Raw genomic sequence first — 26,209 nt, 5'->3', positions numbered from 1 at the left:
GATTTAATACTATTGCCCACAGAAAGCACTACAAACTAGGTAAAAAGAAAACTTTTCTTACAAGACAGTTGCTAAAAACCGCTGTAGACATCTGCGTGAGTTAGCTCCTGTTTGCCTGTCATCTGTTCTTTGGCATTCAGAAGCCCAGATGCAGAATAAGAAAAATTGCAATATGCCTACCTCCTCTAGTTAGATTAAGTGCACTAGCTACCATGGTAACCTAAACTTATTTTCTTACTTTGCTCTGTAGGAATGAAAACTGATCTAACTCTCCAGAAGGTTGCCACAGTGAAGACAAGTACAAAAAGCAATACATTATTAAAAGTCATAAAAGTTAGCTGTTTCTCATTTTTGCTAACTCAAAACCATGTTCTTCCTCAGCAACATAAAGGAAGACTGCCTTTAACACATTATGTTGGATAGCTGTGGAAAAGCCTTGATTTCTGTTACAGAGATGAGGACAAGTGGCTAAACAGCCTTTCCCTCCCAAGAACCCCATACCTGCTGTGCAGTTCACGCTTTTATACAGCGTGACAGTTCATCTTTTCCAAATATGCTTGGAAAGAGAGTCACCTAAAGTAAGTTTAGAGTATTAAAAAAATGCTCCTGCATCGAAATTAATTGGAAAGAAAGATAAAGCTACCAGCACATGAGGAGTGCTTCACATTTCTGCCTTTGTAACTATTAGTAAAAAATACAAGGATTACAAATTCATGTCATCTCTGAGTTCTGGAGGATCAACGTGAACTCAGACAATGGGCTAATATTTATCACAAACTAAAAACCACCCCCAGTTAATGAGTGTCAGAGAGTTTGGCCTGTTGCTTTGAGGGCCAATAGACCACTCCAGAAAACAGAAATTGTATCTTAAGAATGGTGGAAGAGTTGGTGTATGATGGTACAACATGCTTTGCGTTGTTATCACAGACATCCTTCTGACACAATTTGAATAAGAAACAATTCTGAAGATGGCCCTAATTTTTTGCACAAGCCTAAAATACCTGAAAATATTTAGTGATTTGTTAATGTGAGAGTTAATATAATATAAGCAGGAGCATACTTAATTCTGTCAGTGGAAGTGAAGATCTTAAGGAGGAGGAAATGATAACATTATGAATCTGAAGCCCTAAGTCCTAAAAATGTGCAACTGTGGGGAAATCTTTGAATGGTTAAACAATGAGTCTTCCCCCCAAAACACACATTAGTACATGGAACAGCATTCCTTGGCTCAAATTAACAAGTTTCATTGACCACAGAAATATTCCATGTCCATGGACTACTTTCATGGGTTCCATTATAAGTGGCATACATTTACTAAAGGTAAGTTTGTGCTTCCGTAGGGAAAGAAAAAAAATTAGGAAAACACAAACTGGAAAAGAATGAATATCACTTGTTTAAGTTATACATGATCTTGACAATCTTATAGCAAAGTTATACATACAGAACTAAAAATCTCACTAATAGAGACAGAGAATAGAGGAGACATGAAGGAAGGCAAGGTCTTCAACAACATAAAGTCTGGAGGATCAGGCTCATTGAGTCTATAGCAGTTGTGTTGGACTTGGATGGTTAAATCATTTTAAAGGGAGGACACTAATTTTAAGGACAGGGCCGAAATACAATTCTGAGGACACTGGAACGTATGTTAATCCTTCTTGTAATGCTCAAAGTACATTACAAGCTCTTTGCAAAAAGTGGTAACTCCATACGTAGGACAGTTTTAGTAGCTATGAGCCTTTCACTATATTATCTCAGGAATCTGTTAACCTACCATGAGCTAGACAGTATGGCTATAGAAACGTCACTGCCATGCCAGGAAGGAAGTTGTTTAGCACTTGATGAACGCTGAGCTGCCACTGCCAGGCTGGTATTCTAGCTGGCTTAGGTATCTCTACATTGCTGTCAGTGCAACACAGATAGTCTCTAGCTGACTTTATCTGGGCTGCAAACACAATCATTCTCAGCCTGGCTTAAGTTTGCTAGATAGAAAGATGAAAAGAACTTTTAACCATTCTTATTCAGTAGTTCTTTTTCACCTTTTATATCTACACATTGGTTTACATCCAGAAGAATAAGAATTAAATTCAACTTTCCACTTGAAAGTGCCACTTCTCCAATCATCTGAAACACAGTTACTTCAGTAACTACAGCTGAACTTAGTTGAATACCATTTGATGAGACAGAATTTTGTTTGACACTGACTCAAATGACTTATCTTAAGTTCAATGTCAAAAACCTATGAGGATTTAGGTAACCCATACCTTCATAGCATTTAGACCTCACCATCTCCAAAACATCCCTTACAGATTCTCAGTTTTTTTAGATCTCCATTCAAAATGCCAATACACAGTAGATTTTCTGCGTGCATCTGTCTTCCTATACAAAGCCATTTGCTATCTGCTCTGAACAGCGTAGAAACCTACAGTTATCTCACTGATTTTACCTGTGGGGTGGGGGCAAGAGGAGAGAGACATTTCTCAGAAAATTCACTCTGACGGCAACCGTAACAACTTTTCTAACAAAGAAAACGCGCAGAGCTTTTCAATACTACTACTGATCTTACCTAAGAATGCGCAGCTCTTCAAAATCAGAGCTTTTGAACTTATTATTATTGGTTTATTACTGAAGCACTCCTCTAGGAGCAAGGACAATAAACTAATTACGTTAAAGAAATTTCCAGAAATTAAAATGAATGAAAATAAAAATTAGACACTCAGCCACTCACTAACTAGCTTAGAAATAACAATACTCTTGCAAGACATGTATCTGCTCTTTCTGTACCTTATCTCTAGAGTAAGAGATAAGCTATTGGTTTTGTACTAGGTCCTGAAACAAGCCGGCTACCACGACAGCTAACATCTCCTGATCCCTTTCCACAGCCACTTGTACACGCTGAAAAAGACGACTGCCGAGAGCGAGCGCTGGCAATACTCAGGGTGAAGAGAGGAGAGGGGCAATAGCCCGTTAACTCCGCTTTAAATTTCCATCCAAAAGCTACTCCCAACCCCCGGCTATGCAACCTCATCTTATGTAAGCTCTTCGCAGCATTATCTGACCAACAGGAATCGTTGGAGGCGTTTCCGTTTCAGCGGTGACTGGAAAATACTGTTAACCAGCACAGAACAAATCACCAAACACCTCCCGAGCTGCTTCGTCTTAGTCAAGCGTTCCCAATTCAGACCTCGGAAAGAGCAGAATAACTAAAGACATAATGTTTCTTGAGCCATGCTCTGACACTGGGTTCCTTTGCTGACACTATGATCGTGACGTCTCCCAAGGCATGGCCACTTCTCCACAAACAGGGACCCCCCGGAACAGATTTGGCAGGATGTGGCCCGAAGCCGTGTCTCGGGCCCCAGGCCCTCCCGCTCTGCTCAACAATAGCCGAAACACAGGGGACGAGACTATATGTTTCTGGAGTCAGGTCAACTTGGAAGCAGACCACCGAGTACAGCGTGATCTTACCCCATGGATAGGAAAAGCTCACAAAGTCAAATAGTTGAAGCTATCTCTACAAAACAAACAACAACGGTTTTAATACGTATAATCTGAACCACATCTACTAAACTAGGATTTGTAGATGATCTTGCTGACGTGAGTAATTTTTAACTCACCGACATACAGCCACAGCAGGACACCACAAAAAGGGGTTTACGGCAGCCAGAGTCAGAACAAGGCTTCAGCAATAATATTTTCCTTCCCTTTCAGCTGCCGCGGGTCAGGGACTACCTCCGTATCTGGGAGGAGGGCGAGAATACTGAGGAGCCGTGCTGCTGGCTGACACCCTGGGCACAGCGTAACAACAACGCCTGCCCACGGACAAATCCTGCCAACAGGCATTTACTTCTCTTTGGAACTGAAGCAGTCAGCGGTCAGTGAGGAAATCCATCAGCCAGACAGCCGAGAAACTGCCCTCCAAATCTTTCTCTGTGACATTCAGGCTAAAGCCTGAACAGTTTCACCGCGAGAGGACCACTTCACGGCACAGGTGGTAACATGCAAAAGGATAAAATATTAAATACACAAACACAAGTGAACTTTTATAGCGTCTTGCACTTGAACAGTCCGATTTGCTAATCTTGCCAAAACAACTGTAAGTGACTGGCAATTCCCAGTTTGGAGCGTCCAAGTGGAGATGGGATTTTTCAGACAAAAGGAGAGCGGCACTGCCCAGAAAAAAAAAAAAAAAATCCAATGGCTCAAAATAGACAAAAATCAAAGCACTCAAACTCTTAGTCACTTGTGACTGACTGTTGTGGTACTGTTCGTTGGGTTGGTTTTGGGGTTGGTTTTTTGAATAATGCAAATACTCTTTCCATGTTAAGAAGCAGAGCAACAAGTTTCACTGGAATGCAAACTTTATAGTTACAGATTTCCCACAGGTCACCAGGCTTGACACAGTGTCAGGAAAATCAATCAAAACTGTCAGGTATTATGGTGCACATTTTTTCATTAATGCTAACAGAAAGAAATATTAGTAATATTGCAACTAACTGTCAGAGGAAATGAGTCAGAAAAATACACTATGGGAAAAAAGTAAGAAACTATTCATTAGATCACTATATTATTAGAGCTTCTCCATCTACTCAAGATGACAATTAAATCAGACATCAAAATTCATTAGGAAAATGAATTTACATGACTTCACATTCTCTTTTCTCCCCTCCTACCTAGATATCATATCTGTAAGATGGCAGACAGAGGCTTTGAAAAATCTGGTGTATATTTTAAAGTTTTTAATTTAAAAAAACTAAAGATTAATTAAAAGGTCTTTATTAAGCATACATAAAACCTTATAAAAAGAAAAAAAAAAAAAAAAAGAAAACACAAACCAAAAACCCAAGTGTTTTCCAGTAAGCATGTATGTTTGTGTCATGGCTGTAATGAAACATACATTAAGTATGAAACATATGGTTTCCATTTTGTTGCCCTGGAATCCATCCAAAGACATTTTATGTTGTTAGCTTAACTGTTCTCCTCAGCTGAGAAGCTGTGGAAAATATCTCATCTGAAAAAAATCTGTACCTAATGGATAACTATAAAAGATTTGCTAGATCTGTGGCAGACTACTTTATTAAAAAAAGTCTTTGAGATTACTATTTAATTACTGGATTATTTTTTTAAATGAGAATATAATTTTCAAACTCAAAAAAATTTGCTGTAAGAGATACCACAAATTATATGAACAGATTATGTTGCTAATAGTTTCTTTATTTAATAAATTTGTGTTTATGGCACTCTGTTGGAACCAGGCCATCTGACCTAACAAGAACGCATGACAAAATCATTACTAATGTATCATCTCCCTGATTTTATAGATTTGAGAAACTTATCTTATGCCGAAAGAGCACTGCTCTGAAGATCACTTTTGGCTAATAACCTGATTCAGAGACAAGGATCAGTCAAAAATGAGAGAAAAAGAAGATCATATTTCTTTATTTTCAATAATGCTTGGGTTTGCCCTGATGCAGAAACAGGTTGTCAAAGAGTTGGCTAAGAATTTCAATACATCTATCATGAATGCCCAGATTTAAATTCTACTTACATTAACAGAAAATATACTAGAAAGGCTGAAGACAAAGTCACAAGGTTAAATTTTGCCATGCTGTGCTTAAAAATTCATCCCCAAATTACGACACTGCTAACCTCAGTAACAACAAGCAGGCAATATATAAAACCTTTCATACCTTTGTGCTGTAAACTATTTCAGCTATTGACTTGTTCCAGGAATTAACATGTTGTATTTAAACTGTTAAGCCTGCTATAGTTCTTACATTCATTGCTAATCTTTCTTCTGATGAAGCCAATGGAAAAATAGTATCATGAATAAATTGATAAATCCAACCAGATGAGTTTGGACACTTTACTATACTATGTTTCTTTATTTCATTAGTTGAGATGATTTGGGATATGGCAGTTGAAAGCCCCCATTTTGTTACCTTAATATATCATGTGGCTTGAGGACCGTGCTCTCTGTAAAGGGCCTGCAACTTGAAAATTCACATTGCCAATGCTCTGGTAACGTACAAGTTTGTTCATCTTAACAACCCATTGCAACAAGTAGCCAGTTATTTTAACTCACCTTTGCCATCTGTGCTTGAACTCCACTAGCCTTTAAAGCAGAAACTGCCTTCTGAGCAGCTGCCGGGCTGTCAAAGTCAACAAAACCGTAACCTGAAATATAAAACATATTTCATTAACGAGACAGCAACCAGCTTATAATCAAACAGTTCATATGCTACTAGCATGGTTATTTAATACAATTTTCTTGTTGGTGAAGAGGGCCAGTTTGAACTCCAAAGTTCTTCATGTAGTCCCAAAAAAACCCAATCTACCAAAGTCCTTCAACCTTGAACTGGTGGGGACCTACCCTAGTGGAACAAATCAATTTCCATGCCCACTCATTATCAGGATTTTGTCCAAATTGCTAACAAGTAATACGGTGGTTTGCTTTGTGTTATCTGGTATGTATCTTCTAAGGGCAAAATCTTATTTCAGAGAGATCACTGAGTAAAGCATAATCTGTTAATTTTTCTACACTAAATTCTTAGTCCAGTTTAAACAAGGGACCAATAAGCCTGTAAGTTACACGCTATTTAGTGAAAAACTGGGAGAGGAATTTAGTTTAAAAGACGCATATCTACTGCATCTCTACTCGGTACTGGTGAGGCCGGACCTCGAATACTGTGTTCAGTTTTGGGCCCCTCACTACAAGAGAGACATTGAGGTGCTGGAGCGTGTCCAGAGAAGGGCAACGAAGCTGGGGAAGGGTCTGGAGCACAAGGCTGATGAGGAGCGGCTGAGGGAACTGGGGTTGTTTAGCCTGGAGAAAAGGAGGCTGAGGGGAGACCTTATCGCTCTCCACAACTACCTGAAAGGAGGTTGTAGAGAGGTGGGGTCGGTCTCTTCTCCCAGGTAACAAGTGATAGGACGAGAGGAAATGGCCTCAAGTTGCGCCAGGGGAGGTTTAGCCTGGATATTAGGAAATTTTACTTCACTGACAGGGTTATCAAGCATTGGAACAGGCTGCCCAGGGAAGTGGTTGAGTTGCCATCCCTGGAGGTGTTTAAAAGACATTTGGGTGAGGTGCTTAGGGACATGGTGTAGTGGTGGTCTTGGTAGTGTTAGGTTTACGGTTGGACTCGATGATCTTAAAGGTCTTTTCCAACCTATACGATTCTGTGATTCTGCATCATAACCCACTTTTTGGTGAATTCATTACTTCATTGTATATACATAAAAGACAGTTAAATTTAAAAAGTGAGTGAAAACTCAGCTTCAGTGAAATTCAAGTGAGTTTTTCCCATTGTTGCTACTGAAACCAGAATGTAAAAAAATTGTCCTGAAAGCATTTTCTATGCCATATAATGCAATCTTCAAGTGTTAAAGTAAACCCAAAGTTAATTGCAACAATTTTCATATATTTGCAGTAACTTCTTTTCTTATTCTGAACAACAGTGTACAGCTAATGGATTCCAGGACATGTGAACAGCAATGTACCTTGGCCTTTACAGACACTGACCTTACAGGCTGGGATTTTTAAAGCAACCTGGGAGTCAGATGCTCAAGCCTCACCAAAATGCAGTCAGAGTTTGGAAGCTACTTCCCCTAGATGTTATTGCAAACCTCATTCTGCATTTTTCAACCCCCTTCCTTCCCACCAGTGAACAGCCTCAAATATTAAAGAAATCCCTCTCCAGTGTCTAAGTTGGGTTAAAAGAAAACAAACAAAAAACCCCAACAATTAAAAAAAGCTCTAGAGGAGTAGAAAATGGAATTATTTCTGCAGAAGGTAATAGTATTCTCTTACAGTATGTCTATACTGAGGACAAAAAGGTTGTGTAAAGATATAACTGATCCAGCTTTAAGGTCCTTAACTCAGGAAAAAAACTCGAGCAGCCTTGTACATCAGTACAAGCTTATTTAACCTGCCAAGAAGCTGAAGAAAGCAGCATATTGTTCTGTGTAACATGTGGTGTTGTGGACTGTTAAAGCTTGACATGAAACAGAGTGAAGTAGCTCATATCAAGTTTTGTGCTGCCAAGGCAAAACTAGCTTTCCATACCCACATCTAGCTTTCCATACCCATGACAGCCCAGGTTTTCAATACCACCACACTGCAGGGTGCAATATAGACAAAGTTACATGCTGATACCAAGCATGCCATCAAAGCCGGCTTTGCCATCTTCTAGATGATACGTAAACTCAATTACTTGTTGCTCCAGTTAGTTTAAATCCCATAGTGTGTTTTTTTGGCAAGAGCCAGAGATGCTGTCAATCTTTTGGTTAAATTCCAGTTAGATATCTGCATTCTGCCTACTTATGCTCCTACTGCAATTTCAATGACATGCAGCGAGCTTCCCTGCAGCCTTAACTTGCTGTATATTGTTACAACAGACTGCTAGTTACCACTTTCCACCAGCGAGATTTTCTATATTGGAAAAGTCAGCTTAAATCTCTTAAAACGTTAATGTGAGAATTTCTGTATCACTGACAGAGCTCCTGAAGTCTTCAGGAACTGGGGGAATGGACAAAATAAATCAGTTAAGTGCTGTCACAGGTATTAATGAATTAAAATAATTGAAAAAGGCATCTGCTCTTTCCTAGTCACAATATACACAGACGACATCTGCATACAAGCTGGGGAAAAAAAATTCTAGAAATTTGTGTTTCTGAATTGTTAGCACCCCTTTAATTGCTTGAGATGTGGAGCTAAGAAGCTATGCCCCTGCGCTGCTTCCAAGTTCTACACAAAAACTGCGTCTCGATTAACGATTAACTCTCCTCTCCTGCCTCTGCCTATCAGCTTTACGCTCATTCATGAGCTTTATGCTTATTAACATTGCTAAATCAGCTGACTTAATTCTTCACTTCACGTAGAAATTATCCTCTTAACTGTAAAAAAGAAAGTCAGAAATCTGATATTTCAGCTTCTGCTACCACACCTTCTCCCACCATGCTGGGATATGATATCACTGTAACTGCAATGAGTGATGAATATCAGTGAACTGATGTATCCAGCTTATCTAAAGGACTTTAATATTTTTTTTTCCAGCTGCAATTATTTTGGTGAAAATGAACCCTCTCTTTGCTCCCAATACATTCAATTGCATATAACAAAACACAATTAGAGGATTGGAACATGTAATTAAGTGCTGCTTTAAACTACTCTAATCAATGGAGCCGATTTCCACAATATATAATTTTTTCAGATACTTAGTACAGTTGAATGGTCTTCTGTAAGCTTCCCTAGTTTCTCCAGGCAAAAGGGGAAAAGCTGCTTTTAACTCCATTTTTGTTTTTAAAATAGAGGCGAACTGCCAGCCAGCACTGTGCATGTCAGCTTCACTCCGGCTTGGCTGTACCACTGACACAGGCTGTCTGCCAGCTCCACTGGAAACAAATGTATTGAATACACTGACCGTAGGCAAGAATAAGACTGGTTTAGGAATAAGAATGGGGAAAAAAAAAAAAGTTGAAAGCACTTAAAATTCAACAGTAGTGTATTTTATAGAATCAGTTAGGACTTTCAGGTGAACGTAATGTAAAGGCAAACATACGTACCTTTGCATTTGTTTGTTGTCTTATCCAAAATAGCCTTCGTGGATACAATTTTCCCGTACCTAAAATGTATTATACATATGTAAGGAAAATGAGAAAAAAGCCTCCTACTACAACAGATACCCAATTCATATTATTTTATATCCTATTACCCTTTACTTCTAACAAAATGGAAAAATATATAGACTATATAATTATATAATGAAAACTCATACGTAGATAGAAGTGACAAAAAAGATCAACAATTTCAAGCATGATCTTGTTCTATTCTCCCTGTGTTCTCAGTGGCACAGCAGAATCACAAAACAAGCCAGAGCAAAAGTGCTTTACAGAAAAGAATACAACACAGTTAAAATCCTGGCACATATAAGGAACTACGGTTTAGACACAAGCGTGGACTCTCTCAATATATATAGAAGATAAAGCAGACAAACTGCCTTGTCAGTGCCAGGCTTGCTAACTAACATGGTATTGGGGTGGGGTGGGGAAGTAAAAAACTTAGCTCTCTCTCCCCTGCCCCCCACCCCCGAAAATGATTAAAAACTCTGTTCTGGAAGGTGACAAGTGCAAGTCAGATTTATGACAGCTGATCAGCAAAGGTGGTAAAGAATTGTATCTATTTTTAAAATGGAAAATTGAAATGTAAACCATTTTAACTAAAACCAAACCATCCCTCAGGAAAGTTTCAATTTTCTTTTTTTAAAAGAAAAACACACTCATTGCCTGTTCCTCAGCTTCTCAATAACTGGGCAGTCCAGGTACCAATCTGCTACACAGTCCAAAGGGGAGCACCCAGAGATCTGAGAGCAGTTAAGCTTGGGAAACAGGTGGACAGCAATCCCAGCTATAGGAACGATTGCTGTTTCTGAAGTGTTCTGCAAAGTTTATCAGTATTAAATTTTTTGATCAAATTTAGAGTAGAATTTGTTGCTGCCGGTGAAAACTTGCAATTTTTCTTGGAAGTCAAATCCCAGTTTCAGTTTTAAAAAAGCAACACCCTTGGCCTGCATCAGCAGCAGAACTGGAAATGGAGCACAGGTTTCCCAAGTTCCTTACCACAACCTCCTCTGCTTGCTCGCAAACTATATTTGATACAGTGCTGCGAGTATACAAGAGAGAAATGATGCAACATGAGGTTGCTTCCACATGAGAATAAATGTAACTTATTACATTAACAGGTATACCTAAGCACTGTGTGCTAAGAGGTTCTTTATCATTGTACAAGAACCCCAAATGAACTGAAAATTATGAGAAATGTTATCAGTATAAGAAAGTGGAATTTGGGGAAGAATGAAGTTCTGCCAGTTCACCTGCTAAATATAACTTCAACACAGTGAGTATCATTTCAAAAAGATATTTCAAAAGACAACTAACTCAATTTCTGCAGTGGCTGTATTAGTCTTAAAAGTTCTTTGAAATATATAAGAAGCTTAATAAAGTTAAGGTTAGTTAGTTAAGAGTACTCAAATAACTGTTCACTTGCAAAATGATAGTCATTCAAGGATGAAGCCTATTTACAAGGTACTTTCCCCCTAAAGAACATTTAAATACGTTTCAGTGTAGTTATCACTTTTTGTGACCAGTTTCAAGCACCTTCTGTTTATTCAATGAGTTATTGTATGGCTTCAAATAGTTGCAAGGGGGTAAACCTGGGACAGTAGCCACTAGGTGTTGGCTTCCTTATTGTATGTGAAATTGTGAGCATCTACACTGATATAAAATAGAACTATCCGTCTATAGCCCCAAAATGTACAAGTGTCAATGACAATCAGTGCATACCTAAATATATTATGCTAGAAGCTGTAATAAAGCAATAGAAATTGTGCCTAATAGTTGGAGCAGGTACTTATTAGAGCCACTTATTTTCCAAATATGTAATATGTAAATTAGAAAGCTCTATACCTCGTGAGTCAAAACTTCTGAAACTTTCTCCAGAATTTTTCAGAGTGCAGAGTAAACGTACATGTTATAAATGAGAGAAGCAAACTGTTCAGGGACAGGGCTCTTCAAGGTCCACTAAAATCTTGTGTCCCAAGTTGCTTGCACCCAGCATTATATTTGATGGCCAGCATTCTCCATACCCTATCAGCTTCCCTAAGCTTCTTAAAGTGGAGAGCTACATAACCTTTTGTGGGAAAAAAATCCATGAAGGATGATCTTGTCCCTGCTACCGTTTCAGTTCTTGAAAGTGTAGAAAGTGGTGGTGGTGAAAAACTACAGCACTGGGTATCTATGCAAACAAAGTAACTGCAACCCTCAGCCAGTTTGGTCATGGAGAGGAGTCAGGAGCTGGCTATGGACTGTGCTGGCCCACAGATGTTGACGCACACCCATAAACATGTGTCTGCATGTCTGTTCTTTACAACCACTTCATGGACCATTTTCCAATGTGCAAGACCGCTAGTGATTTAATTCTGTCCTAGATAGCACGGCTCCTGCAAAGAACCAGCTGCCATGGAAGACTGCCAAGAAGTTTCAGCAGTGTGAGTCTAGGAACGATTTGGAGAACCAGTATAACAATAGCAGCTATCGCCAGGATTTCTCCTACGATTTTCCCTGTGAATGCTCCTCCCAAGTGCTAGCTCTCCACTCACGCCATGAAGCACAGAAACGCAGTTTACCCCACCTCAGCCTGGGCAGAGGGATACATCCCCTCCTTGCTCCCACCATCTGGTCTGATATGTCGGGAAATTACTCCTTGCAGTTCCTCATAAGTGCTTCCTTCAAATGATGACCGTCATGAAAATCTACTTCCTTCCTCCTGAATTCTGCAGTCCTAATACTGCTGTTAACACAGGCTCCTGCGTTCAATTGCTCATTTGTTAGGTGCAACTGCAATCGAGACCCACCAGAAATCAATGAGCTATAAAACACATCAAAGTCATGGTGCAAACTAATATGTATTGCCTACTTACAAAAAGGAATATAGCAAGCAAGAGAAAACTTATATTCCAAAGATGCCTATGATGTTAGATCTTGCCTTGAAGACCATCATTCCTCTCAAAGCTCATGCATATCTAGTTGTCTTAGGCACCCTGCTGAGGCTACTCTTCTGCTCCGAAGTCTTACTGCATGCTTGGTGAGACCTGCTACCCAAGGCAGAGCACATCTCTCATGGTTGGCAGAATCACTTCTCCAATGATTGGTGATTGCTCGTTCCCTCTCTTCTGAAGCATTTTTTTAAAATACGCTTTCTTTTAAATTAAAATAATCTTGAGAAATAACTGCTAATCTGGCTGGTGACAAGCAACTAGGTATTCCTTATTAAGTAGATTATTTTTCTCCCAAAAATAACATCAAATGAACGTTCAGCAGCAATAAAGAGTTCTTTGGGTTTCTTGGGGTTTGGTTTTGGGTTTTTTTTTTTTTTGGGGGGGGGGTGAGTGCTATTAACACATTCTCTCTTTAGTCTGAATTATCTTTGGAGATGGAAAGATGTTTTCAGCTTTGCATCTCTTTTCTATAAAGCACTTGTACCAATGTCAACTAACGTATTAAGGAAGAGAGGGCTTGGGTAAGAGGCAGGTAAATAATTGCCAGGGTGCATTGGTTATGGGATTAAAAGGGGTATGTTCAGTAACAGTCTGTGTACCAGTGTACAAGCTATCGTTATAGTACAGAACACCATTGCAAATGTATACTTGGATATGAGATAAAGAAGAAACTTGTTCAAAAGCCAAGTTAGGAAGATAAGCAGTACTGCTACTTAACAGGATAATGCTTACTGCTGCCCATTACACACTCTTTGTGCAGAAGTGAAAGGGTAACCCCACCTACTCAGCTGCCCTAAGAAGATCTACTGCCAGGCAATGTGAATGTCAAAACACAGCACTACACCTTTGTCTTCGATACTTTTGAAGTGGAAGGCTTGAAGCAAAGCGTCAACACATACTTTTTAAAAATCACATTGTTGAGCAACACAGTCAAACCCAGTGCAAATACCTGCACTGACAGATTTATTACAAATAGCTAGGAATACTTTCGACGTTTAAAACATCTCTGAAGCCTAATTTTGGTGACTTCCGTGATGATGAAAGAAAAGGGTCCTTACAAAAACTAAGTACACGGATCAAACCGAACCAGTGTTTATTTTTCTCCCTTTGTACATCTGCTAGTGTAACGAACTACTTGCAAACCTGAGGGCGATAAGATGCCATCATGAGCATGACAAAGAATGGAGAATGAAGTAGCTTGAAGTCTCTGCCACAAGTGCTATTTTGAGTGTTGAAAGAACTTATCTGTGTATGCATTAGGGGAGGTACAATAAGAACAGGCAGTGAGAGGCTTGATAGGAGTTGTCTGGAATGAATTGTTCAAATCTTTGTCCACAATAGCTTAGCATAATATACCTCATACCACCAAGCTCACAGTGCTTCCCTTTGCAGTACTTTCAAACTGTCTTCCAGCTTGTGCTGTGAAGGGTTTCTCTACCACCTGACGTTGACTCGGACACTAACACACCAGAAGGGTCTCTGCTACCACGGAAAGTCCCTGCCCTTTAGAGCTGCTTAGGTCCTCCATCCTGAACTGTCCAGAACTTTGTGTTGAAGATGAGCAGTGCTCTCTCTTTGCCTAAGTCCAGTCCAGCTGTAAAAAAGAGCATTCCTAGAGATCCTGCTGTTATCCCTTGCATTTCTGTAGTGCTGTCAGAACTCCTCTGCTATGCAGAAACAATGCCACATATCTTCTGTGTTTATTCTAGCTTAATTTTTACATCTTAGCATCTTATCACTGCCCTTCATGGAATGCTCTTTATTTCTAAGAGCCAGAATCATGTGGTAAAACCAGGCATGGATTTCATAACATATAAGTGGCTCTGAGTACATGAACTCACTATCAGGTGCAATTGTGAAAGGAAAGAGAACCTGGCTGAACAGAAAAATTTCGGTAGCGAGCCAATATTCTCACCAGGTGACCCAAAGACAAGAGAGAGCAAAACAACCAAGCAGATCCAGCAAGGAGGGTCATGTGGGAGAGCAGATCAGTTAATCCTACAATACATTGCAGTTGCTGAATGGATCCACATCAAAATAAACCTTGCTTTAGACTACGGTAAATAACTAGAACAAAATGGATAAAGCAAATACTTCCAAAGCAATTCCTGGATATTAACTGTAACACTGAAAAGAACTTGCAGGTGGGGATGCTTAGTCTGTAAATCAGCTTTTTTAAAAAAACCAAAACAATAAAAAAAAAAAAAAACTTTCTTATTCAAACATGGTCTTATTCAGTGCACAACATGATCAGTGAGCACCTTGCATGTGCTCTAAATGCAGTAAATGCCTGCTTGAAAGGGAGTAATATTAACCTTCAGTATGACCTTAAATAAATGCATGTAATGAACACTGACTTCTGCAAATCAGTGATGTGCCACTTTTAAGACAGAACCCTCACCTTCCCAAACACAGAGTATTCTATTTTGAACAGTACGACTCAAAACACTTACGTGAAACTAACAGTCTTAATAGCCAAGTCCCCACCACAGTCTTTCTCACTTGTAGAGTATGTGGAAGCCCAACCCATTCACCACAACTGAGACCTGAAGAGGAGGCACCTGAGCAGTCCATAGGAAGGCCTCACCTATGCTGCAGTTCTCAGCTCCTCTATACCACCTGGTGCAAAAGGAGCAAAGAAAATTCCCTGTAACTGAGCAAAAGAGTCAAGGGAGTTGTCAGCAAGAGCTGACTTGGTACAGATGGCATCCATACCTCACTGCTCTTCCAGTGTTCAGGGTATTTCTAAGCCAACAGCATAGCCAAGGGAACATAATCAGCCCCAGCAACCTTTTCTGCTGGATCCAAAAAACACCTCTGAGCAGTACAAAAGGTTTTATCTGGCTCCCATACCTCCCTTGCTCTGCTGCATCTTGGGAAAGTGGTGTACTGAACCTTAAGCTCTTGCTCCCTTTCAAGCTTAGATAAAAACAGGGAGTTTTTGTTTCTCCATGTATCAAATTTTTAATTTCCCAATAAGGGGAATTTCAGAAAATAATTGTCAATACAATACTGCTAGTCCTTGTGATAGCCTACTCTAATCCTGCTATTTAATTATGGGTAAATGTTCTCTTACAAAAACTTGATAAAGAAATTTATTCAATCCAGCAGAATACTGAGTTCGGAGAACAAAATCAAACCATATGTTTTCCATTTTTAAATTCTTCTTCACCACATCTATGCCCTAGTGTAGAAGGAGACATTGCTGAGAACATTTTGTCCATATTTTGTTTTCTGTTGTTGCAAGACACACTGTTCTTTGAGAAACTCTTTGGAATCACTCCGTTGCTTTATGGCCATCATGAACCTAAAGAGTTGCTACTGGAACATAATGAGCACCTACCACCAAAAGCTGGACTAATCATTTTTCGTGCATAATTAAACATTACATTAAAAGTTGCAGTTATAGTTTTCTTATTTTTATTTGCACAGTTAATGGCTATGCATAATCTAGCTTAGTAAAAGTTGTGTTTTGAAATTGTTACAGATTTGGCTAATTTGCTTGGTTCAGCAAAATCTCCTATACTAGCTTCAGATACTCAAGCACTGGGTTAACCAACTCAGCCAGATTGCCCTGTTTCAGGCACTGGATCATATTTTTCACTATGTGCAAAATAGGACTTCCTTATGAGCCTAAATTAAACTTAGAGTGCTGCTTTGATGACATTCTGTCAAATGGTCATGTGGTTTTGACACAAAGCTAGTTCCTTCCTTTCTTATTAATTGTCCCTTTGACTCTCTGGTACTTCAGAGAGAAAGATGTTATTTTCAAAATATCCAAATATCCAAGTAGTCCTCATTGTCGTTTTTTATTATTTTACTTGGGAGATAAATAATAACTCCAAATAAATTAGAATTTATTATTATGGAAGCCAACTACTATTTTGATTGTCTTTACAAAATGACCAAAGTTATATTTTGTCCGTTAATGTAAAGACTATTTTTGATGAGTTAGGATCTGTGTACAAGGAAAAAAAACCAAACACAAACACACAAAAAAAACCCCAACCCCCCCCAGTCCCCCAGATCTTTGGCTTTACTGACAATTCAATAGTCTTACGTGCTGCTGTAAATTCTTCACAAGAACAAGAAATCTTTCTTCACAACCTCTCTACCTTTAATTCTTCATTTAACTTTTGCATATTTGTGTTTTCAATAAGAATCAGTGGATAACAGTATATATATCATCATCATTACTGATGCAGTTACCCATACTAGTACAAACTAGGATTACTTTGGTACAAACAATCTTTTCTTCAGGCTCAGTAGGTTACAATTCCAGATTGCACTGAGACGTAATCAAAAGTAGCAAAACCAGATGCAAAATCAGATACACTATCAGCTCTTACAGTTTTCTGTCCTTAGAAGAGCAGATGCTCAGCATAACGGACATATACAATTTAGTGAAGTTTGAACAAATGCCTTCTCAGTTTCTTAGAAAGTATTAATTTTAACAGATAAAAAGCAGTATTTTATAAATACATATTTGATTTATAGTGTACAGGCTCTACACAAATATAACTACTCCATAGCTAAAAAGAACCAGGAACTGAAAACTCTAACGAATAGCAAGTGACACACAGGAGAAAGATTTTGGAGATTATTATTTTTCAGCTACCCATTTTGTTTTTCTTAAGAGTAGTTATTTTCCGGTTTAGCTGAGGATGAGCTGTGGGGATAGGGAAGAAATGTTTTTAGAATCAGGAAATGTTTGCTTCCTCTTGCTTCATAGAGATGTAAATAATCTCTATCCATTCCTTAGAAGCTGACTGCAAGTCAAGAGGAAAAAGTCCTGTTAGCATCCTACAGCTATTTTTATGACATTTTGCAAAGGTTTTTCAATTAGTATGCTCCTTTTTGCACAACAAATTGATTATCTTAAAAGCATGACCCACTGTACAATGCCCCTTCATTTAGCACAACTGAGGAAAATTGCTTTTTTTAGTATCTCTGGGTATTTTAAATGTTTAAGACATATTACAGCTGACACTAAAACAGCATTCCTAATGTAGCTTTCTAGTGTGTGCTAAACGAACAGATTTCCAACAATTCCCCGCAGAGGTGTTTTCTCCATCAATCTTAAATCAACAAATAAAGTAATGGCATGTTTATTCAGTTTTACTTTATAAGGTTAAGAATGTTGCAATATGTGAAAAAAGCAGTTATTCTTCGTACTGTGATGACACAATCATGGAGAAAGAAAAAAAAAAAAAAAAATCCAAGAAGCCTCCTCCCCAAAGAGCTTTTGGAGTTGAAGGGGAAGGCTCTCAGATTCTCCCCTGGCAGGCATTGAGAAGAATTCAACTGATGCTACTTTGAGAAAAGCACAACAGCAGTAGAATCAAAATAATAAGATATTTAAAAACCTAAGTATAAAATCTTTAAGCTAGGATTTGTTTGGGGGCTTTTTTGTTAATTTAAAAGGAAAAAAAAAAGGGGGCAAATTCTGAAGGATGAACCTATAACTTCTATTCTAGGCTCTGGTAAATTTATCGGCATCTGTTGCCTCAGTCGCTCCACTGAGGATGTGAATAGATATTTGGCAGAACTATGATTAATAATCCCATAATTAAACCCACTCTTCAGGGTGAGATTTTTTTCAATGCCCTGAATCTTGGCCTATCCTTGCTCAGCTGCAACATGATTTCTTACTACTAAACACATGGTATTTAATTTCCATTTAATCCTTCATAGGCTAGCAAGATAATAACGCTCAACTTGATGGTAGGGAGAGACCAAAGGAACAGCTGTAGACACCGAAAAAGGAGAGAGCAACAGCAGCAAAAGTGAGAGAGCCAACCTCTTGAACTGCATAGGCGATCACCTTTCGTATTTCATAGACACCTAAAGATCCTCGTCATCCAAATGATTCTTATGAAAGCCAGGATACTAACATGTTGGTCCTAAATTTGTTGATTACATATCTGTTTTAACTGTAAAGACACAAGATGTCACATGCTGTGAAGAAAAATTGAATTTCAAGCAACAAACTGAGAAAAATTATCCCATTTGGTGTTTTGTGCAGCCACTGCCCCTGCAGTAACCCAACCTAAGTTCTGACAAACTGAGGTGATTTAGCATAATCTCTGAACCATCTGCTTGGCTATCTATCAGTTCAGTAGCCTCGTTACTTTACAGTTTATAGGTTAAGCAGGATAAATAATCTATCAGAAACACAAACGGATTTGCCTCTTTGACACACTTTGAAGTGCAAGTATTGTCTAAGTAACCATAGCCTGCTTTCTCCTAAACTGAGGGGAAAAAAAATTATAAAAAAAAAATCACAGTAATGCATTAACCAAAGTGTCTGTTCTTTCAGAAAAGGAAATAGTTTATGTTCATCATCATCTTTACAGTTTATGAAATCAACAGTTCAGCAGAGCTAAGTAAATACTTCACAACTTATTTTTGCTTACACTTTTAGGAGATTTTTCTATTTACCCATATGAAAACTCATATGCAAAGTATTTTTAAAGGTGTGAGCTACGTAGAGTTACGTTACGTTTTCAAACATCTATTTGCAGGGACACAAATGCTGGTTGACATTAAAAGTGTTGTTTCCTGCCAACATTCTACGGAGTTTGATAACCAACGTTAGTGAAAGACCACCCTGAGTTGGCATTGTTCTTTAAGAAAAATATTTTAGAGTTGGATGGAATATGAAGTGATACGTGTAAATGAGATTGAATAGTTTAGAAACTGATTTGCTACTATTCTACTTCTAATATAGTATATTGCAATTTATATGAAGAACCCTTACCCTCAAAGCATTATAGAAAGTTTTACCGTAAGACACTGAACTGAGGATCATTCATATGAAAAAGAATTGTGCAGTTATTCAGACAGTCACAAACAATAAATCCCAGAATTATAATAAATTATCATAAATCAGCTAACATATATTAAGACATTTGCACAAGAAATTATCAGTAAATACTACAACATTGGAAAAAAAATCAAGACGTCTGCCTCTCAATCCCTGCCTTACAAAGCAGGCTGCACTTCCTAATCTGTATCATTCAGCATCCAGTTTAGCAGAGCAAACTATGGAGAATCCTTATTTTACAAAAAGAGGTAATTAATTAAAAAGATATTTGGAATTCTTGGCTAACCCACTTTTTAGTACTACAATCATTCTTACTCAAAAAACCATAGGACAATCTACATTTTCTGCAGGAATTTGCCTACGCATCTACTGACAAGGCTATTCAGGTATACAGGAAGGGGTTACAGTTTCCTACAGCTACAAGATGGAAGAACAAAGACATGTTATTTTAAGAAAGCAAATGGTCTCACCCTGTTGTTCTCTTACCCTAACACTACAGAATGGACACAAATTATAACTGGGTTAAGAGTAAAGCACTGAAAAAAATCTGCATTTTACATACAACTGAAAGCAAAAACTGAAGCAATACTCTTTGAAAATTAATTATCATAGTTCCTGTGGCTCCCAGAAAGAATATAAAAAATAAGAGAGCACAGTTTCACACAGCCATGAAAGATACAGAGGCTTTTTGAAAATCATAATTCATTTGCAAGCAAAATAATAAAGTTCCGAACAGGTTCAAATTACAAGTCTGGAGTATTATTTCTACAGGCTAGCAATTTCTTTTAAAGCAATTTTCCTTTTTTTCATACTGAGAAATGATCACTAATCAAGACAATGATTTGGGAAGATGAGAAATTAAACCAGATGAATGCTAATATGTATTTATAAGCCAAGCTCATGGCAGGTCTGCAGACATGCATGTATTGATTTACCACTGCTAGCTGTTTTAATCTGAAAGTAAGGCAGTATTTCTACACCCAACCATAAATCTTGGCAAATTTCAGCCTCACCAATTTTGCAGAGCCTACACTAACAGCTTGAAAGAATAAAACTATGAAGACATGAGAGAGCAGTTCTTGTTATTCATAATTTATAACTCCTTTCTCTTCCCTGTGCTAAACAGCGCAGATGAGCTTGGGAGCATAAATTAGTCTCTCTACCTGAAGACCTTTTATTTTTCAATTCCTCCTCCTTCATCCAAGGAAGTCAAATTCAGTCATTGTCAGTGTATGATGCATTGTTTTGGCTTTTCCTAAGCAAATTTATTTTTCTGGTGGGAGGGAATTAAGGACAAGGCAAGGGAAAAATAAAATTATTTATCAACACTTCCCAATACTTTTTTCCCTTGTTTTAGTCAGAACAGGATAAATCAAAAGGTGTTATTCTGGCTACAGTCCTAGCTAGTGTGAGATTACCTCCTATCTGGATAGACAGACAGACACCTATTAATGCTACAAGCCTGTATACTTGCAGAAGATTAATCTTTAATTTATTCTCGCCTATTAATTTCACTCCTAGTGAAGGCTGCTAACCAAGTCTTATGCCCTCAGTTTAAATAAATGATGCCACGAGGAATATGTTGGCAAAGTCTTGAAAACCATGAGACTGGAGATTGCCAAAGTACAAGGGCACTTTCAGCCACATCCCATTTCCTAAGCCCCGACCCATCTGTCAACTCTGAACTACAAAAAACTGTCTCACATGTTGTGTAAATTATGTATATATATATATATACACATAAAAATACATACATATATATGTACGCACACACATAATGTTTTTTCTTGCATTTACCTTGTATGGAAGACGCTTGGTTGCTGGAATAATGCTTGTCATTGATAACTTTTTTAAAATATGTCAGCGTATTTTGTATGTTTTCCTTCTGTTTTTGTAATACTAAGACAACACTAAGCCAACAGGATGAATCCAAGACCTGGCCTGCTGGATTAAAATACCTTCTACTCTAAGATACCTATTTGTTCTTACCTGCATCTTGCACTAATTTAACATCCCATCTTGGAAAGTGCTGACTGCCCCTCTTCTGTCTGGAGGGCAGAAGAAGAAAAAACCCAATACATTCAAATAACTTCCAGTCTCTCTGAACGGCATTTTAACAGTGGTTCTTTTATTAAATACTCATAGTAACATCCTGCTTTCAATAGCTATTCTATACTGGAATTAACACCTAATTATGAAGAAACTATAAAATTAATGTTAGAGTCTGATCTCCTTTAATTTCTGGTAACTTAACGTCAATCGTACTAGAACAGCACTAAATGCACAAATTATTCAAAATCACTGCTCAACCTTCCAGAGGCCTTGCCCCCTTAATAGCACGGCATGTAGACTTGATCCCTATTTGAATCTGCTTCTCTAGTCTCAAGTCCCAGCTGTGCTGAATAGCAAATATCTCCATTTCAATAAGGAAAATGGTTTTACTAAAGTAGTTCTCTCCAGGGGTCAAAATACTTCAGAAGGGCATGTAAGTGGCTATACGTTATTGAGCAGAAACATCAGCTCACATATTATTGATTATAACTGCATGGCTCTGTTGAAAAGATGTCTGCAGTAGTATTAAGTGCTGAGATAGGGACAGAGGAGTGTTATGCATTAAAAAAAATACTATCCATCTGTTGCCAAATTTTAGATACATGAGCAATCACAAGCTGTAACACAAAATCTAAAGTGCAACCTTTGTGGCTGATGTGACAGGGTCGTATTCAGTGACACCTCCTCAGTTTCACACTGCTTAAGATAGACACTCTTTTGAATATTGATTGAAGCAAGCAGGAGGCAGAGTTTGATTTCGGTAGTTTCGCAAAGAGAATGTAATAGATACTTATCTGGAAATTTGCTTTTGGTAGCTTAAATATACCATTTTCTTTAAGAACACCATTAACTTGTTCTGATCCCATCGCTATAGCAGCTAGCCAAGTACAATCGAAGTCTTCTGGAACCACTGCACACTCAGCCTACTCTTAGCCCCGAGCTGCAGACAGACCTGCAGTCACAGCACACTGCCCACTACCAGATTGTCATGTAGAACGTACCCAAGCTGGCTGAAACTAATGTGATCCCCCAGACCCTCATTTCCAGTGTTTTGGGTTTTTTTGTACGACGACTATGTCAAATGCCACCATAGAAGGATAAATTCAGTGTCCCAGACTGCACTCTGGCTGGTGTCCGTCAGGAAGCGCTTGGATCGATGGGCTTCACAGTGAAGAACACAGACAAGGGAGGTTAATCCTGGCCTAGCAGGGAAAACCCAACCCATGAGCATCTGTGCAAAGGGGTGACTCAAGACTGGGTCAACTAGGCTCAAAGAAAATGGGATCCTCCAGTTGGCCGTATCAACTGCAAGCCTGCATGGCATCCACATTAAACAGATGTAGATTCAAAGTTTCTTAAAAGGAGCAGCTGTGGCAGTTTCACAAACCCAGAGCACCAGCAGCCACAGAAGGGACTATTCAAAAAACACATTCTGATACAGCGCCAAGAAAAATCAACCAACCACTGCATGACAGCACAGCTGACAGGCAAGCCCAAAATCAGTGAAGTTAGTCTGTATCACAACAACCCTTCTTGAACAGATTCAACAACATATGCCAACAAGGGAGCTTGTATGACATGGTCACGGTGTTTCTGGGCTTTACAGACCTTTTTTTATTATTGAGAGCCCAAGATGACTATTTCTTCGCCTGCAAGAGGGCAGCAGAATTAACTTTTCTCTTAAAAGTGATGAAGTACTATATGAAAGAAGCCGTAACTTCTACTTGAGGATGAATCCGATGTCTACGCTTCAGATTCTAAAACAGTTCATTTACTAATGTTTCCAATCAGTTTATCTAAACAAGGTGATTAAACCAATCCAAACAGAGATTTTAAAATATTTTTAATGAAAAACACTCAGAAGCAGGAAAATGTAATGGATACCGCTATCGCACAGAAAAGGACCGAGAATCCAAAGAGGCAATGGCTATATCCAATGTCAGAAAGCCACTCATTACTAAGAGTTAAAACAGTATCTAGGTCACTCTGCAGTCTTTCCTGCACACCCTAAGCTCACTGCATATCGGAAATGCTGTGTGGGAAGGCCAGGGAGCTAAACTCACAGACCAAGTATGACTCAGACTGCAGTAATTTAATGATACTTTTTTTTCCTCTTAAATTATCCTTGGGATTAAAAGAATCCACACCCTCAACACGAAACCAAATCACGGTGGAAGGAAGAAACCACAAATTCACGCATCTTTGAGTCAACAAAAGGTACCTAGAAGCAAATTAATTATTAATGATGAAGGACTGAGACCTTTCCTGTAACATACGATATGGTCAGAACAGAAGAAGGTGAAGAATTTGAGCCCCAGTCAGATGTTCTTCTGAAAGCCCTAGTGGGGATGATCTCAGCAACAAGAAGGTCAGAGAACTGTCTGCTACAAAAATAAAAGAGAGCCGTCACAGCCAAATGCTGACCTCTACCACTAGAGGAAAGCAACTCGAGGGAAATAGCCTCACATTTCCTCAACCACTGCAGAAGCTGAACTCAAGAGCTGTCAAATATCTTTGGCACAAACGTGAGCAGAAGACAACTATAAGATCCTGGAGAAGGCAGAACACCAGCGACCCAGGTCCAAATACAAATCCAGTTAAATCCCTGAAGAACAACTAAAATGTCTGCAAATTCTGTCCCACTGAACAAAGCAGAAGTTTGGAAAGGACGCTAATGAGCAGAAGAAAACATTGCCCTCAGAAATACTCCTTCCTGACTACAATACAAAATTATGAAAATTTATTCTTTCCTCTGCACTTCAAGCTGCCTCCCTCCCCTTCGGTTAAGGAAAGGACAAAAAAAGGCACGCTAACTACCAGGAAAAGAGCAACAAAGCTAAAATGTCCTAATGGCATTAAAATGTCTTCTATCACAGGAACTCATAAATTTTCATCTAGAGAAACAGAAACTAATTTCCCCTTTTTCATGGCAAAAATTTAACTAGTTTTGTTGTGGTGATATAAACAGCAGTGGATCCCTTTTTCAGAAGGGTTTTTATCAGTATATTGTCAAATACACGGCAAGCCAATTATAAAGAATTGAGCATCTGGCTTTACAGCTATATATTTAGATGTATTCTACTCTGTTTGTAATTAAATTATCTAATTTTTTTAATCCCATGAGATAAAGAAACTAACAATGTTGCCAAAACCTCTATCCACCATATAAACATCACTAGGATGCTTGGTCAGTAACCAGTTACCTTTGAAAGTAAAGTCTTGCTGCTGCTCACCTTTCAGCTACAGCCATGGAGGAGCACAAATCCCTGACCTCCTCTGACTAAGTGAGGGGTGTGGACCCAACTGAATTCAGGTGGAGGGCTTTATCTTGAGAATACAGACAGTGTCATTTGATCAATGAATTTTAAGTAACGATTAAAAGGGCAACATCTTTGATAGAAAAGACCAGAAGAGTCACCACAAATGAAGTCCCATGGGATTCCCATGGGAACAAGTCCCATGTTCCACACTGATTTAGAGCAACACAGGGTCTGCTTGAGGTCATTGCTTCAAAAAATACAATTTATTGGTTAAATGGAAACTTAAGAAGAAAACCGTTAAGTCTTTCCTGTTTTTCAAAAAGGAATCAGACTCAAAAACTTTTCTTACCCTGGCTATCTACCCAAGAACATCTTAACAGCTTGGGCCTTTCTGTGATCTACTGAAACCTACCTACTTTTTGCACCTTATCAATTCTACCCAACTTGGTTGTCCAAAAGAGTGAGCCTGTGCTCCTTACACTACCACCTCAATCTCAGTTCAAGTGGTAGATGGGAAACAGTTGATTAGTGACAGTCAGGGCTGTCCCCTCTTCCTGGGAGGGCCACTCTTTTCAAAATATTTAATGACGTTTGCGAAACTGCGTAATTCAGAGTGAGTGTCCTAGACTTCAAAGAGAATTAACAAATATTTAACTGAATAAGCAATTCATAAAATGGGTGGAAAAAACTTCAGAATTTCTCATGGAACAAAGTAACATGCAATTCACTTAGGAAGAATGGAAGACTGGGACAGATTATTGTATATTTTTATAATGTCATAGCTCTGAATATTTGGAAGATGTTCAAAAAGAATTGATCCTAATTTACATAATAAAGACTACATTCACGCTGAGGCCTTGGTATGATGATGGATTGTTTTCAACAGCAGTCTGTCACTCCTAGTACAGCACCTCTGTACTGCAACGTGGCAGCCCTGTAAGCTGCCACTGAGGAAAAGGAACGTGGAGCAATGCTTTCCCTCTCAGTATTTGAGATCTTCAAAATATAGCAAATAGACTTTTGGCAACAAATAAAAAAGCCTTAACAATAAAGTTAAGACAAAGCCTGCCACACAATAAAAACAAGTAACTTCAAGTGTGGGAAATGCAGGGGGTTGAAAACAGGATATCTGGAGGAAAAAAAAATGCAGATGATTTACAAACACTCCTTTTCAGATCACAGTACTACAAACAGCGATGCAGGGAAGGAAATGCACACTGCTATGTCAGCTCCACTGGATACCCCACCGTGCTGATACCCTCAGGCCTTGAAGGGAAAGAGTCTCTCTTCTCTCTGCCAAATGGCTTCTCCAGAACTCAGCCAAGGCACTCAGACTTAACACGAGGGAGATTTCTGCCTTGGGGTACCACACAGATACAGGTTGAAAAGAAGAATAAGAATAAGGATAAGGATGAGGCGAAAAAGAAAAAAAAACAGCACCAAAAGAAAGAACCAGAGACTGTAGAGTATATCTGGCACTGTGCAATTATGTAGCTGAAAAGCTCAGCCTTCACTGC

General features: G+C 38.7%; 1 protein-coding gene across 6 annotated transcripts in view; it reads right to left on the bottom strand.

The window, feature by feature from the left end:
• RBMS1 (RNA binding motif single stranded interacting protein 1) overlaps window positions 1-26,209 on the bottom strand; it is a 149,703-nt gene that overhangs the window by 32,242 nt on the left and 91,252 nt on the right. For all 6 annotated transcript variants that reach the window (XM_075512061.1, XM_075512065.1, XM_075512060.1 and 3 more), the window contains 2 exons: window positions 9,565-9,623; window positions 6,083-6,174 (listed from right to left, as the gene is read on the bottom strand). In XM_075512061.1, coding sequence (XP_075368176.1) covers window positions 6,083-6,174; window positions 9,565-9,623 — 151 coding nt within the window. The remainder of the gene's footprint in view (window positions 1-6,082; window positions 6,175-9,564; window positions 9,624-26,209) is intronic.

Source organism: Mycteria americana, chromosome 9 (assembly GCF_035582795.1).
Source record: "Mycteria americana isolate JAX WOST 10 ecotype Jacksonville Zoo and Gardens chromosome 9, USCA_MyAme_1.0, whole genome shotgun sequence".
Taxonomy (NCBI): Eukaryota; Metazoa; Chordata; class Aves; order Ciconiiformes; family Ciconiidae; genus Mycteria; species Mycteria americana.
The sequence above is the reverse complement of the archived record's forward strand: the minus strand, read 5'-3'. Positions and strand labels throughout refer to the sequence as shown.